We start from the raw sequence: 15,663 nt of genomic DNA on the forward strand, positions 1-15,663 counted from the left end.
GGTGAAAGAGAGCAAGCTTCCCACTTGAATAGCAGAGGATGAAGACAACACAGAAGTGATTTCCTGTTTCAGATGTTGGAGATGGTTCACATAATACACTTACTGAAAACAGACATTCAACTTAATGCCCCGTGTTGTTTTTTGTTTATGTGTTTTTTGCAAAATATCCCTGACTGCAGGCCTGGGTTGGGGCCTCTCTGGACTTTTGGTCTTTCACAGTTGTTACCACACTCAACTGGAACTGAATCCATGTTTGCCTTCCCCCACCTCCTAAAGCCCTCCCCCACCCATCACCCCGACACGACAGGCTAGTCTGGGAACCTCAAAAGTTGCCCTCAGCATTTGATTTATGACTGGGTGCCTCTCACGTCCTGGCACTCAGAGGGGCAGGAGTTGGATGAAACCCTGAGCACCTGCCACTCTATTGAAATCTACCAGCTTCACTAATATCACTCCAGCCCTTTCCACCTTGGCTCTGAACAGCCAGACCTTTGTGCCCTGATCTCGAGGTCAGGGACCCAAATTAGACCCGAGCTTGAAGACTTTACCTGAGCTGACTTTTGAGAAAAGAGGGATGTTCTGCACATAACATTTCCCAAACACTCACTGATTGTGTTACAGCGGGTCCCCAGGGCCCTGCCCACAGCTCATTATAAAGGTCACCGCACTCCTCAGCCACCAGTACCTCAGAATCTAGCCTCATCCTCCTCTTGCCATGGCATTGCTTTGGGCCCTTGCAGTCTTGAGCCTTCTTCCCCTGCTGGATGCCCAGAGCCCGGCGTGTCCCAATTTCTCAGTGCCCATCACCAATGCCTCACTGGACCAGGTGGGTGCCTGGGCCCTGAGCGCCGTGGGAGCTGTCTCCCTCTCTGGACTCCCTTTCCCTGCTGGCTTGCGGTCATCCTCTCCTGGGCGCTGGGGTGAGAACCAGGCCAGCCTCCAGCGGCGGTCCTCTGCCTCCAAGCTCAGAGCCGCCTTGCAATGTCCCTCAGCAGGGAAAGCTGACTGTGCGAAAGGCCACTGGGGCAGGGGTGAGGGGTAGGGGTGGGTGACATGGGGGGAACATTGGAGGGGTGATGGCTGATTTCTAGAGTGAGCTCCTGCAGCCCAACCCCTCCCCGGCCTTTGTCTCCTGATTTGCAAAGTGGAAAGATCTGCCCCAGTCTCCTCCCAGCTGACTATCAAGGACTAGGCTCTCAGTCTCCATCACCTGCTCCTGGCTTCTCCTCAGATCTCTGGCAAGTGGTTTTATATCGGCTCGGCTTACCGCTTCCCCGAGTACAAGAAGGAAGCTAGCGAGATCCATGCAGTCTTCTTTTACTTCACCCCCAACCACACAGAGGACACAATACTGCTCAGAGAGTACACAACCGTGTAAGACCCGCACATGGCCCTCAAGTGCCAGCTCAGGCCCAGCTGCAGCCCAGCTTCTGGCTCCTCCTCCCAGCTGCCTCAGCCTTCTCATCCAGGGAATGGGGGCGGGACTGACTCTAATTGTCACCTGACTCTCCCTGTCCAAGATTGTGACAGTCCACTTTTCCTTGACTATCTTACTGTTTTCTCCCCTCTTCTGTCTGGCTTTAGGGGGGACCAGTGCCTCTATAACTCCAGCAGCCTGAAGGTCCAACGGGAAAATGGGACCCTGTCCAAATCCGGTGAGCCCTCAGGGAAGGGTTGCTGTGTGGAACGGGAGATAGTGGGTGGGCCAGGCCAAAGGAGGGGACATGGGGGCTTTGGGCACAGAGAGCCTGGGAGATGCCCACTTTTTACATCTCCATGGGCCTGCTGCCTGCACACTGAAGCAATAAGTCACAGCTGCCAACCTCTCTGAGCTCTTACTATGTGCCAGGTGCTGTTTGAAGTGCTTTCTGTGAATTAACCCACTTTAATACTCACAAACCAGCCACGGGGACATTGCAGTGCTCAGCTCAGGACATGGAGAGACAGGTGCCCACTTGTCTCTCTCACTCATCCTGCAATTCGACCTGGACTCAACCCGAGGTTGGTTCCACTCCTGCCTCCCCTCCAGTCTTTTTGTTTTTTGTAAATCGTCACCTGAGGATATTTTCCCATTGATTTTTAGAGAGAGTGAAAGGAAACATCAATATGTGACAGACATATTGATTGGTTGCCTCCCACACCAGGGCAGGGATCGCGCCTGCAACCAAGGTACATGCCCTTGGCCAGAACTGAACCCTGGACCCTTCAGTCCGTGGGACGATGCTCTATCCTCTTAGCCAAACCGGCTAGGGCTCAACCACTCTTTGTCCTCTGGGACCTAAGGGTGGCAGCCTGTTTATTGGGCAGGAAGTGACTTCACCCATGTCCCACCATCACTGCAGAGAAGGCCCATAACAGGAACACACAAATGCCAATTCAATTGAACCAAAGCCGGAGGCTCCTCTCTGAACCTCATTGTCCTCATGTAGAAAATGGGGAGAAAGGCCCTGACAGCCACAGTTCACAGAGGCTCCTCTGATTCCACATCCATTCGGCACAGGGCCTGGTGCACAGCAGGAGTGAGGGACACATGGCCCAGGTGAACCCTTGACCCTCACCGATTGGCTGTGTGGGCCTGGGCACATCCAGGTTTCCTCACCTGTGAGGAGGGACCCACTGTGCCGTCTCCATGGTCTCACCCAGAGGCTTTCTCTTCCAGAGAATGGCAGAGAACATTTTCGCCACCTGCTGCTCCCCAAGGACCCCAAGACCTTCATGCTCGCCTCTTTCCCAGAAGACAAGCAGAACATGGGGCTGTCCTTCTTTGGTTGGCACCCCCAAACTCCCACCAGCCTTCCCCCAACCACCTGCTCCTAGGACTGGGCCCCTAGACCTCCAGTCCTCCCTGCCTCTACCCTGCCCTCCCCACTCTCCCCACCCCACCCCCCCAAACACACTGACATTCTCACCTGTCCCCTTGTTCCTCCTGCAGCTGACAAGCCAGAGGTGACCCCTGAGCAAATGGAACAGTTCTATGTCTACCTCACATGCATGGGCATGGACAAGTCGGAAGTCATATACTCTGATGAGAAAAAGGTGAGGGCAAGGAGGACTAGGCGGTGCCCACCTGAGGGCACTCCTGCTTTGGGCAGCCCCAGAGGCCCCGAGAGGGCCATCTCCCTGCTAGGGCTGCACAGCCAGGCAGGAGAGCCTGCTTTTCTGTGCCCATCTCATGCGGGGACAGCTGAGCTTCCCAGAAGCCCGTAGGGACTGGAGCCCCAGTCCAGAGCGCACTCCACCTTCCCCCCAGGAGCCCCTGCCCACCCCCATCACTGTGCTTTCTTCTCCTGCTGTCCTGCAGAATGTGTGCCTGCCACTGGAGAAGCAGCACGATGAGGAAAGGAAGAAGGAAAAGGAGAGGTCCGAGACAGGCACAGCATTGGATTAGGACCTGAGGGAGTTTGGGGGCCTATCCTGAGACCCCTACCCACCCTTTGTGCCTCAGTTCTTTCCCTCAGTTGGACCAATAAATTTTCGCATTTGGAATAGGCAGGCTGTCATTTGCTCACTCACTCATTCACTCATTCATTCATGTTGAAGCCTGTGCCCTTGGCTGCAGAAGCCCCTCCTGTTACCCCCAACACACATGCCAGGAAGGACGATGGCACGTGATGTGGGAGCCCAGCACGAGAAGGTTCCTTCTGCAGGAGGGGGAGTCTGGGAAGGCTTCCTGCAAGGGGCATCTGAGCCAGTCTAGAAAGATTAGGAGCTTGGTTAACACCTGCTGTTCCTGCTGCAAGCCAAGGGTCTGAGAGGACCAAAGCGGGAGTTCAGGTTGATAAGGGGTGGAGAGGACTCAGGCACAGGGCACGGTGCCAGGAATGTAGGACCTTAGGGCAAACATCACCCTGGCCATCTGGGAGATGAGCTAGGTGGGGCCTGGCGAGGTGAGTGCAGGGGCCAGAGCAGAGACAGGGGGAATGTTGGAAACACAGAAGCCACCAGAGGGAGGCAGGAAGAGTGGGAATGGGCCCCCAACAGGCCCACGGGTGGGGAACGGGAGAATGGCTGGGTCAACCTTCCACCCCACCAAACTGACTTTAGAAACCACAGGTCAATTTACATACACCACAAACACCAGAAACTTTGGGAATGTTTTTGCGGTTTTCTGGCTTTTCTTTTTTTTATGATCGATATTCATTCTTCTTCATTTGTCTCATAACGAAAATAGACTTTTCCAATGCCCCAAATATACAAATATCACTGATGCACACACATTCCAGAAAAGCTGAGGTACGCGCTGCTACAGGGTGGGGGGATAGGACACGGCCGGGCAGGTAGCTGGCCACTGGCCCAATTCCACAGGGATCCCCAGGACAGAGCGGGGGTCTCGAGATGAGGTGCAGAGAGGGGCCATGGAGGATGGTTCCTGCGGTGTCTCCATCCCAGAGGCCCATGGGAAAGGCTGCTCCTATCACAGAGGAGCTGGGCGCAGGTCATCCTGGGGGCCCGCACCCCAAGATATTCCAATGGTCCCAGAGGGTCCCACCTCCAGTCACATTTTTCCAGAGATGCCGACGGCCAAGCGGCAGGTCCCAGGCCGGTGGCCAGGCTTGTGCCAGAGCCCCTGCCCCACCCCTTCTTATCTGGCCTCCTGAGGAGGCGGAAGCCCAGGAAATCGCCTCCGTGTAAGAAGTGTCCCCGTTTATAAAATGCATATTATTAGCGAGAGGTGGACACGTGCAGGACACTGCCAGGGACTGCATCTGGGCAGAAGGTGGCCTTGGTCCCGGCACCTCCTTCAGGGGCTGGAGCCTGGGAAGCGGCTTCTCTTCTTGAGCAGAGCTCTCCCGTTTGCTGAGACGGAGCAGCAGGGCCTGTGCTGGGGGGAGAACTCCTCGTGAGGGGTCCGCATGGCCTTCAGGGGCGACGGCAGCCGCTGCACGCCCACCTGTCCGCCATGTGTCTCTGCACCCCCAGTGCCATCAGAAGAGGCAGGAGCCCCGCAGGCTGTGGGCCTGGCGCAGGTCGGCCGACAGGGAGTGGCTCATGTGCTTGGTGGTGGCGCGGACGCTCTCGGCTGCCTGGACAGCTCGGCTCAGGGCCTTGTTGAGCTCCTCCAGGTCCTCCAGGTCCAGCTGGATGGAGCGTCTGTGCCCTCCAGCTGCCCGAGAGGAGGCTGCGGGGGGCCACTCGGCAGCTGGTCGGGCTGAGGGGGTGGTGGGGGCTGAGGTAGGTCCTCCTGGAGGCGCATAGAACCTGAGGAGGAGAGGGAAGTGGCCGTTAACCGCAGAGAAGGCTGGGTGCAGCCAAGGAGCCCCAGGTTTGTAACCAGCCCAGTTCTGAGCCCAGCTAGGCCGCTGGCCCCTATGCTCTGGGTCTCAGTTTCTTCACCTCTAAAATGGGAACAACAGAGGCAGCCCCTGTGCTGTGGAGTAAAGTGTGTGAGATGGGGGGGTGCGGGGGGCGGGGGCTAAAGAAGCATTTCACTTAAATGAAACAGCAATGAGTTCAGGAGGCCTTGGCCTGAGTTGTTGGCTGGCACCCTGTAAACTCTGGTCTTACTGCCGATCCTCCACTTTCTAACTTGCATTGTTGTGCAGTGTACAAAGGGCTTTGCTGGGATCTGAATGGACGTCTCTCCAAAGAAGATGCACAAATGGTCAACAAGCACCTGAAAAGATGCCCGGCATCATTAGCCATCAGATACATGCAAATCACAACCACGTGAGGTGCCACTTCGTCCAGTTCAGTGGTTCTCAACCTTGGCTGCACATTAGAATCACTTGGGATTCTTTTTAAAATCCTGATTTCTGGGCCTCCTCCTTCGGAAATTCTGTTTCTTTGTTACTAATGTTGTGGCCCCACCCCAGAACAAAGAAACCAGGGGGCAGCAGAGGCGCATGCAGCTTTCTAAAGGGCGCACAGGCCTCAGCCTCTGAGCATGCTCAGTCTTGCAGCTGGAGAACATTTAGGGCCCCATCAGCCCAAGTTGCAGCGGCATTAGAAGCACTATGGTTCCTGGGCACCCTCTATGCAGGATGGAGTGTCCGTACATTGATTAGTTCATTTCATCCTCACCACAGCCCATGTCACAGAGGAACAGGGACCTGCCCAAAACGATGACGTGGCTATGCTGGCCAGAGCTGTCGGGCCCTGAGCCCGGGGCCTTTCTCCTCCCCCCTTGTCCATCCATGTCTGGGGACAGCACACTGGTTAGTTCTGCCCACAGGTCTGAGCCTGGTTGGACATGGAACGGCCGCAGAAATAGAGACCCCAAGGTTACAGCAGACACTCGGAGTTTCTCCGGGGCCACCAAAGTCCAGGTGTAACCGTTCCTGCCCAGCGAGTGGGAGCACAGGCAGGGGTCTCCACCTGTGCCGAGGCCTGAGCACGCAGCACGGCCTCTCAGAGCTGCCCGAGAAGAAGGTTCCTGAAGGACTTGCCCGGACTCAGCTGAGAGTGACAGCCACACTGTAGCCGGAGCCTCATGGGGGACTGGGGCTCAATGGTGCCCTGCACCTCTGCTCCCACCAGCCGGGCACATCATACACGCGGGAGAAGACAAAGGGGTACACGTGCCCAGGCGCTCGGCTGCCTGACATGGCCCCATGCTAGTAATGAAGCAATTAGACAGAGAGGCCAGGAGAGGGGAACGGGGTTCTTACACAGTGGCTGACGGGTAAGGCATCACAGGAAGCGAGGAGACGTAGGCAAACGCAGGAGGGGCTGGTCCCGAAGGCGCAGCAGCCAGATACCACAGTCCCGGGGGTGGTGCGGGCGGGGACCCCACACGCTTGCTCCTCTGCTTGGGGCTGGAAGAGGAAGGTGCGTTCCTCCTTGTGGACTTTCCTGCCCCTGCCAGGTAAGGACACCAGAGAGACAGTATGACCACCTGGAAGATCTAGCAGAGAACAGAGGGTCCGCCTAGGGCCTAGCCTGTGAGAGCTGGACACTGGGCTGGCTGTGCTAGGAGTACCCAGATTTGGGAGGCAAACCTTCTGCCCAGTGTGCTCCAGACGGGAAGGGGTGGGGGGAGCAGCCGCCCTGCGCACCCGACATGGGCCCCAAGCCCCCACTGGCAGAGCTGAGGGAAGAGCCTGAGCCCTGTCCCTACCAGAGGTGGCTGCGTCTGGGCCGTCACCCTCTGCGGGGGACCCAGGGGACCCAGCTTGACCACACAGGGGACATCGCGGGGCATCAGTGGGAGATGGTCCCAGTGGGTCCTTGGCGACAGCACCACCTGGAAGACCAGAAAGAGATGTGGGGTTGGGGGATTGTCTGAGGCATCAGGCCTGGAGCCTCCTAAGCAGGCCCCCCCCCAAAGCACTGAGCTTCCCTCAGGAACCGTGCAGAGGACACAATACTGACGGCAACCATGACAGTGAGAGGCCACATTGAATGAGCCGGGCCGTCCGCTCAGGGCCTTTATGCATTATTTTCTCAAATCCAACCAGCCACTGGGCTAGCTGCTGCCGTCACTCCACCCTTTACCGATGGAACGCTGAGGCTCTGAGAGGCTGAAGAATTCGCCAGGTTCTCAAGGCGGGAGGCGGCGGTCCTCTGTCTGACCCCAAGCCCAGCTCTCCTGACTGCAGCCAGAGCCTGTGGTCCTTCCTCCACAGAGACCGGCCCCTCCTCCAGGTGGGGGGCGGGGCCCACACTGCTCCTGGGCACCAGAGGGTCAGCAGAGGCCTCAGCTTGCCCAGTTAGCAGGAGAGTGGGCTGCCTTGTTCTCTCCCAGGCAGATCCTCGATGCCCCCTCTGGGTCAGTTCCAGGGCCAGTCCACTTGCTCTTCAGGCCTCAGCTCAGCCATCGCTCCCTCTGGGAAACCCTCCCACACACAGGGCTGAGTTCCGTGCTCCTCAGCCGCCCTGTGAACCCCACCCCAGCTCTGACCACTCCACTGTGTCATTGTCTAGAGCAGTGGTTCCCAACCTTCTGGCCCTTTAAGTACAGTTCCTCATGTTGTGACCCAACCATAAAATAATCTTCGTTGCTACTTCATAACTGTTATGTTGCTACTGTTATGAATCACAATGTAAATATCTGATATGCAGGATGGTCTTAGGTGACTCCTGTGAAAGGGTCGTTCGACCGCCAAAGGGGTCGCGGCCCACAGGTTGAGAACCGCTGGTCTAGAGGTCCTTGGGGACAGGGCTCAGCACACAGCACTGGAAGGTGGTTAGTGAATGAATAAAGGAATGAATGAACGAGCGAATGGAGAGGACTATTGGAACTCCAACAAAGGAAGGGGACATAGTAAAGTGCTAGGGCTCTGGAGTCACAAGGACCTGGGTTCAAATCCCGGCTCTACCATTGTAAGCTATATGCCCCTAAGCAAATTCCTTGACCTCTCTGAGCTTCCCCACTCATAAAATGGCCACAATAACTAAGCGGGCAAAACCTACTTCATAGAATTGCAAGGATTTATGTTTGTCAAACCCTTAGCATGATGCCCTGTATACAGTAGGGGATTAATAAATGTCAGCTCCATCATTATCATAATCATTATTATTATCATCATCATTATCATTATCATCATCATTGATTGAAAGACCCCAGAGCCCATCTCCAACCCTTTCATTATGGAAGTGGAACTTGAAGCCCAGAGAAGTTAGGAACTTTCCTAACGTCACACAGCAAGTCAGTGGGGAGAGCTGGGACTAGAACCCAATGTCCATATTCTCAGGCTACTGCTCTCCCCACGAGTCTTCCCTGTTGAGTTTGGGGGAAAGAATGGGAGTGGAGGGAGCAGGGAGGGGAGATAAGATGTAATCGCTGCTGCCAGTACCCCTGCTGGCCACACCCTCCTAGTAGGATTCTTCAGGAGCTGCTTAAATCATGTCCATGGTTTCTCCATGTCAAGGTCAAGGAGGGTGGCTTTAGGTCACAGCACCTGGAGCAACAGGTGTGAGGGCAGGACACCCTGGGAGGCCTGAGAATCCCCGAAAAATCCAGTTCCCTGTTATGTACCTTTGACCTGCCTCCAAGCTCAGGGCAGGCCCACATCTGGCCGGACATTACCCTCCCCTCCCTGCCCTGACTGCTTCCATCCCTTACCTGCATCCTGGGTCCTCACAGGCTGGCAATGGGGACAGGAGACTGTGCTATTGCCTCTTGGGACAATCTTGGGGGGCAGAATATGGTACTCCTGGCCTGGGGGCAAACACAGAACAGGCGGTGTCAGCTCTCTACATAGCTGTAGGATTGAGGGGGGTTAGTTTAATGACCTCTCTGTCTCTCTATTTTGTGGGGACACACAATATATGTGCATAAATACGTATCCTATATAATAAAAGCCTAATATGCTAAGTGTCCAGTCACCCATTCAACCAAAGCATAATATGCTAATGATATGCTAAGGCCACTCCACTGCTCGCTATGACATGCACTGACCACCAGGGGGCAGACACTCAATGCAGGAGCTGCCCGCTGGTGGTCAGTGTGCTCCCACAGGGGGAGCACAGCTCATTCAGAAGCCAGGATTACAGCTGGTGAGTGCAGCAGCTGTGGCAGGAGCCTCTCCCGCTTCTGTGGCAGTGCTAAGGATGTCCAACTGATGGCTTAGGCCTGCTCCTGTGGGGAGCGGTCCTAAGTTGTCAGTTGGATATCCCCTGAGGTTCTCCCAGACTGTGAGAGGGCGCAGGCCGGGCTGAGGGCTTCCCCCCCCGCCCCCCGCCCCATGCATGAATTTCATGCACCTGGCCTCTAGTGTGTGTGTGTGTGTGTGTGTGTGTGTGTGTGTATGTATGTGTATATATATATGTGTGTATATATATATACACACACACACATATATATATAAAATATGTATATATATAGTGTATGTATATATATTTATAAAAATAAATATATGTGTACGTACATACATAACATGTACATAAAGACACATTGGTCTTTCTGATTATGGTGAGCGCTCTCAGGCTCATTTCATTTCAGATCCTACTTAGGTACCACCTGCCTAGTTCTCAACATACAGAAGTAATCAAGTAACCCAGGCTCAGTTAGGGTCCGAGAGCAAGCCAGGCAGATGTGACAAGCAGTGACAAAGAGCATTGTCACTCTCCCCAGACCCGAGTAGCTGGCTGGGATGCGAATGGCTTGTGCATGGGGGTCATGCAGCTCGGGAGCAGCTGTAGCTAATCCCAGACCCACCCTAGAGTAGTAACAGCTTGTGAGTGGCTTGCTGGGAGGACTGAATGGGGCCGTGTCCAGGAGGCAGGCTGCCCAGCACCTGGCAGATACAAAGGGCTCGCTGTTATCGGAACGTTGGTCAGACTCTCAGATCCTGCCCCATCCCCTGCCCTGCTCATCTCGGAGTCTCAAATAAGATCTTCTGAATGTTGCCTGATTACTCCTCCTCCTCCTCCTCGCCTCTGCCATGCGGGGTGTCACACTGGGGTCCCCTGGACTCACTGTTGCTCTCACTTCTGCCTCCTTGGCCTCTGTCCACTCCACTGGGGCAGGGCACATGTCCCTTGTTTCCTGCCTTGTCCCCAGCACCCAACAGGCGGATCTGAGGTTCACCCCTCTCCCTCCCAGTGAGGCGAGGGTGAGAGCCATGCCTACCACTCACTCACTAGCCATACAATCGACACACTTGCTGTAAATGCTTGCTTGTTAGTGTCTTCTCCACTGGGCAGTCGGATTCATGAAGGCAGGTGCCCTATCCATATTTGTTTTCATGTTAAGCACTTTGAAATCCTACTGTGTGTCACCTCAAGCTTTACTAGGTGCCGGGTGCCTAGTGCGTAAGAGGAGAGGCCCCTGGGGAGTCAGACCTGAAGGTCCTCCTGGAGTAAACGATTCAGGTCCTGCAAAAAGCAGGCGCCTCATAAAAACCTCTTTACCATGGCCCGGCGGAAAGGGCTTCCCCAGGACCAAGCATGGGCCCAGGCAAAGGGGAGGCAGCAGAAACTATTTGCTGAATGAACGAATGGACAAATGCACTGAGATTCACAGAGGCGATGCTCCCTGAAGTTTTCTGTATCACAGGACTCGTAGAAATGTAATATTTGAACGGCTAAATGGCAGAGCAGACCATCCTGGGGGCCATACCCCTCCGCCTTCCCTTCTGCCCACCTGTATATTGACCCCGGAAGGTGACCCGTCCGGTGCTGCGCATTCCTCTCGTTTTGTCCCGAGCTGCCTGGGGGCTGTCCGTGGTGGTCCTGCCCTTCGGAGAGGACAGCCGGGGGGAGGTTGGCTCAGACTCGGAACCTAGGGTGGAAAGAGGGGCATCAGAGGGCACAGGCCGTGGGGCTCATGCAGCTCATCCAGATCCACCCTCAGTAATGACAGCTGACACATTGGGACCCCTGCCTTGGTGCTCAGCACTGGTCTAGACACTGCCCAGTGTCCTGCACCCCCACAGCAACCCCAGGAGGCAGATGCTATCATTCCTGCACCGTTAGCTGTCCCTTTAATTGCACGGAACAGGTAAACAACCCGGTCAAGGTCACACGGCCAGGAAGGAGTGACCTGGGGCTGACCCCGGCCACTGATTCCAGAGCTGTGTGACTTCAGGCAAGTCCTCTGCACTTCTGGGCAAGGGTGTCCTTATCTGCAGGCCGTGCATAATAGGACCCGTCTTGCAGGGAAGGTGAAGTGAGATTATCTAAAACAGATACACAAAAGCCTTCTCCAAGTTTTGTCTAAGCCTGTTGCTACGGTCCCTGAACAACAGGCCCAGACTGGCCTCGAGAAATCAGCCCTGGCAGGCAGTCACTTACTCAAGGACAGTCGGGGCACCTCCCGCGGCACCGAGGAGGACCTGGCTCGCCGCCTTCCTGCGGGGACAGATGACTCTGCACCTCCAGGCTCACTGCACAATCTCTCTGTGGATTTACTAGCAAAAGAGAGAGAGAGAGAGAGAAAGAGCTGATGTCACCCGATGAGGTTTTATGCGGTGAGAAGGCCAACCCAGAGAAATATTCGTAATGGGAGGAGGAGAGCACGGTCCAAACTAAAGACCCTGCAGTTAGAATCACAGAAAGTGGCGCTGGGCCTCTCTGACCCTCAGTTTCCTCATCTGTCAAATGGGAATAATCAGAGCAATTACTTCAGAGGGTTGTTAGAAGGATTAGTGAGACAAGGCCCATAAAATCCTCAGCCCTAGGGCCTCCCAGAGAAGCATTCAAAGTTAGCTGATTTCATGTTATCGTCATGAATGTCTGCTGAGGCAGTGGGTGAGAGTCCTGAAAATATTCACTAGTTAGGTGGTAAGTTCAGGGATACTTATTGTGTCACTTTATTATTAACACATATATTTACTATATTTTTATGCATCAATATTACATAGTAAAAAAAGTAAGAGTGAGTGAATGATTGAGTGAATGAATGAGTAGATGAGTGAGAGAGGGGTGTGGCTGTGCACATGTCCACATCTCTGGGGAGAGCCAGAGGTCAGCCATGTCTACCTTTGGCGGCTGCCACCTAGGCACTGGGGTGGGAGTTTGGGGGTCACCCACCTGCCATAGTGGATGCCCCAGGCGGCTGGGGAGTCGGCTGGCCGGTCCCGAGCCCGGACAGAGTGGTTGAAGGTGGATGCTGGCTGTGTGGGGCTGCCCTGGGGCAGCTGGTGCAGGCTGTCCTCCAGCCGGAGCCGGAGCCGGAACACCTCCTCTTGCAGCTCGCGGATGGCCTGGCTGGGGTGGGGCGGAGACAGCAACGAAGGACAGATGCAGACGAGGGGAGCTCAGCCACCCGAGTGCTGCCCGATGGAGCAGCCTTGTCTTTCCTGGGAGGCACAGAGTCCAACCCCGCTGCCATCTGATTCTAGAACTTCCCTGTGTGTTCACTTTTCCTGCCACCGTCTTTTATTTATTTATTTATTTATTTATTTATTTATTTATTTATTTTGAGAGAGAGGGAGAGGCAGATAGACAGAGAGACAGGCAGAGGCAGGGACAGAGAAACTCCGATTTGTTGCGCCACTTATTTGTGCATTCATTGGCTATTCCTGGTACATGCCCTGACCAGGGATCGAACCCGCAACCTTGGTGTATTGGGACGACGCTCCAACCAGCGCATCTCCCTGCCCAGGGCCTTGCTGCGCGTCTCGAACCTCTCTGCGATCATGTCCCGCACATTCGGTGAACAGAGCAGAAATGCCTCTGAGGTTCACTGGTCCTAACATTCAGGGCCTCTGAGCGGCTGTTCTGACCACTGGTGACCAGTTCTCGACAGAGACAAGGGAGCAGAATACAGAAGGCAGGGGCTGAGGTCTCCCTTTAACATCTGAATTCTGACCGGCCCTGGGCCCGGGCTGCCCTCCCTCTTTCCACCTCTGTCTGTAGCAATCCTCACTATCCACTCAGGCCTGGCCCCTCCCTGCCCTGACCCGGCCCCTCCCTCCTGGCTTCCCCCAGATGCATCCTACGTGGTCCAAGCCCATCTCTCCGCTCCTGGCAGATGATGCCTGTCTACCTGCCTCCCCGGCCAGACAGTGGGCCATGGGCAGCCAGGAGCAGGCCTCCTGTCTCACAATCCGAGACCCTCACACCGCACAGGAGCTCTGGGAACGCTGCTGACCGGGACTCGGGGCTCCAAGAGGGAGCAGAGCGAAGGGGCTGCTGGAATCCCTGCGAACCCCAAACACAGCGCACCTTGTATGGGAAGGTGTCTCAACGAGCCCCTAGCACAGTGGTTCTCAACCTTCTGGCCCTTTAAATACACTTCCTCATGTTGTGACCCAACCATAAAATAATTTTCGTTGCTGCTTCATAACTGTAATTTTGCTACTGTTATGAATCGTAATGTAAATATCTGATATGCAGGATGGTCTTAGGCGACCCCTGTGAAAGGGTCGTTCAACCGCCAAAGGGGTCGCGACCCACAGGTTGAGAACCGCTGCCCTAGCATCTTCTAGGGAGTAAGTTTGCATTTCTCTCCAACCAGTCCCCGACTCTCCAGTCTCGCTCTCAGGGTGTCACTGGCACCCTGGCAGACAATCCCACCCAACACTCCCACTGCCACACACAACCCCCCTCCCGACTCCAGCCCCAACGGAGCGCCCGAGTCTGGTTCGGTATGGCCATCCTCCGGGCTGACGCGGGCTCTCCATCTACTGCTTGGGGCCAGCTTCCAGGATGGGGGCTCCCCTCAGGGATAGCACTTGCCTGGCGGCCCCGGGACCCATGGGTGTCTCCTGGCACCACCGCCAGCAAACATCAACTCTCAGGTGGATGAGCGGAGGGAGTGGGAGGCCTCTCTCCAGCTCCTGCTGTGACCCCGCAGTGCGACCAAGGGCAGCTGGTCTCCCTGGCAATCCCCAGGGAGACGCTTGTTGGGGTTTCCAAGGCCAACTGTGAGGGTGGCGGCTGCAGGAGAGCCGGACTCTGTCACCAGTTAACCCCCGGCAGGCAGGACCGAGGCAGCTCCGGCAGCCTGCCCCTGCCCAAGGCCGCTGAACCAGGGCCTGGGAGTTGGAACACCCAGTCGGCTGTTGCTCTCTCTGGCGTCTTTCTATCAGGATCTCAATTTTCCTGACAATTCTTTAGTGACTCAGCTGACCCTTAAATTCATCTTTCCCTGCCAACTTACTCCCCCTCCTGGGGTCCCCATCTCCATATCAGCATCCAACTGTATGGCCAGCAGAAATCGGAGTCATTCTACACCCTACTCCTTCCCTGAACACCCCCTAACGATACCCAACTACCAAGTCCTGTGGGCCCAATGACTAAATATCCTTTCTCAGATGCCTCTCCCACCCTTCCCATCCCCACCCATCACCTCTCTTCTGGGTGAGGCACCCTCTCAGTCTCCAGGCCTCCATTCTCACACATGTAACAGCCAGAGAACTCTTTCTAAGACGTCAGCCTGACCACACCACTCCCCTGCTTCAGACCCCCTCACTTTGCTCAGGTGAGTCTGTACGCATTCATGGGTATTCAGGGAACACCTCTGAGCTGAGCCACCATCCAGACCTCTAACCATGGCATCCAAGATCCCCCACCCAGGTCTCCCCATTGACCTCTCTGCCTTTACTGCTCAACAACCATCGCCTCTCACTCAAGGGTCTGGCTAGAATGAACATTTGACTCCTCAAAGATGATGGTGCCCTCTCACCTCGAGTCCTTTGCACATGCTGTTCCCTCTGCTGGGATACTCTTTCATGACTCTTCCTTTGATCTTGGCTGAGATACCACTTCTTCCAGGAAGCCCTCCCTGAAGCCTCTGGCTGAGCTAAATGCCCCTTCTCTGTGTTTCCACAGCCCGTCGAGCCTCTGCCATCACTGTACTTACCACACTTAGGGGGGTCACCACCTGTTTCTTTGTCCATCTTACAAGATGGGAGCCTCATGAGGCCAAGTACAGTGTCTCGTCCACTATTCTATTCCTACGCCTCAAATTCCCATGCGAATGTCAGGGAGACCGCAGGGGTACACTCACTAAACTCAGGCCTGGAAGCCAAACGCCAGCAGCTGGACCTGACTTTGCGAAGACAACAGCAGACACGGCCCCATGATTGCACAAGCCGTGGAGGTTTCGGGTGGTTACTGCACAACTGTCTCCCCGGTGCACCCCAGAATTCTGGGGCAGACACCCCGTCCCAGCAAAGGCCTGAGATGGATCACTGGGCCAAAAGCAACTCAGAGGAGAGGTAAGACAGCTGACCAACCTACTTCCCCATTTCTGCTCCACCAAGCAAGGAACTATTTTCTTAGCAGAAAAACTGTGCTTGGATTAAAAAGAAGAGAAGTGAAAAACAGTCTCGC

At 55.4% G+C, this 15,663-nt stretch overlaps 2 protein-coding genes across 7 annotated transcripts in view; one reads left to right on the forward strand and one right to left on the reverse strand.

Moving 5' to 3' along the window:
• Window positions 1-702: 702 nt before the first annotated feature.
• On the forward strand, window positions 703-3,407 carry LOC118667095 (alpha-1-acid glycoprotein-like). The gene is made up of 6 exons (XM_036329791.1): window positions 703-826; window positions 1,232-1,374; window positions 1,585-1,655; window positions 2,660-2,767; window positions 2,933-3,036; window positions 3,302-3,407. Exons 1-6 carry the CDS (start codon window positions 716-718, stop codon window positions 3,386-3,388), a joined length of 624 nt encoding a protein of 207 aa, XP_036185684.1. The 5' UTR covers window positions 703-715; the 3' UTR covers window positions 3,389-3,407.
• Window positions 3,408-4,085: 678 nt separating this feature from the next.
• The window catches only part of AKNA (AT-hook transcription factor), a 50,675-nt gene continuing 39,097 nt past the window's right edge, over window positions 4,086-15,663 (reverse strand). For 5 of the 6 annotated variants that reach the window (XM_036329785.1, XM_036329783.1, XM_036329788.1 and 2 more), the window contains 7 exons: window positions 12,415-12,591; window positions 11,677-11,792; window positions 11,027-11,164; window positions 9,005-9,100; window positions 7,058-7,183; window positions 6,609-6,798; window positions 4,086-5,199 (listed from right to left, as the gene is read on the reverse strand). In XM_036329785.1, the coding sequence (XP_036185678.1) occupies window positions 4,926-5,199; window positions 6,609-6,798; window positions 7,058-7,183; window positions 9,005-9,100; window positions 11,027-11,164; window positions 11,677-11,792; window positions 12,415-12,591 (1,117 nt within the window). In that variant the 3' untranslated portion in view covers window positions 4,086-4,925. The remainder of the gene's footprint in view (window positions 5,200-6,608; window positions 6,799-7,057; window positions 7,184-9,004; window positions 9,101-11,026; window positions 11,165-11,676; window positions 11,793-12,414; window positions 12,592-15,663) is intronic. The other variant, XM_036329787.1, reaches the window with a different exon arrangement.

The sequence above is a fragment of the Myotis myotis genome, unplaced genomic scaffold (assembly GCF_014108235.1).
Source record: "Myotis myotis isolate mMyoMyo1 unplaced genomic scaffold, mMyoMyo1.p scaffold_m19_p_12, whole genome shotgun sequence".
In the NCBI taxonomy this organism is placed as follows: domain Eukaryota; kingdom Metazoa; phylum Chordata; class Mammalia; order Chiroptera; family Vespertilionidae; genus Myotis; species Myotis myotis.

Excerpts from the sequence above, each read along its gene's own strand:
- LOC118667095 (XM_036329791.1), top strand. The coding sequence starts at position 716 with ATGGCATTGCTTTGGGCCCTTGCAGTCTTGAGCCTTCTTCCCCTGCTG. Across the intron at positions 827-1,231 it reads CCAATGCCTCACTGGACCAG|ATCTCTGGCAAGTGGTTTTA; the intron begins GTGGGTGCCTGG and ends GCTTCTCCTCAG. Across the intron at positions 1,375-1,584 it reads CTCAGAGAGTACACAACCGT|GGGGGACCAGTGCCTCTATA; the intron begins GTAAGACCCGCA and ends GTCTGGCTTTAG.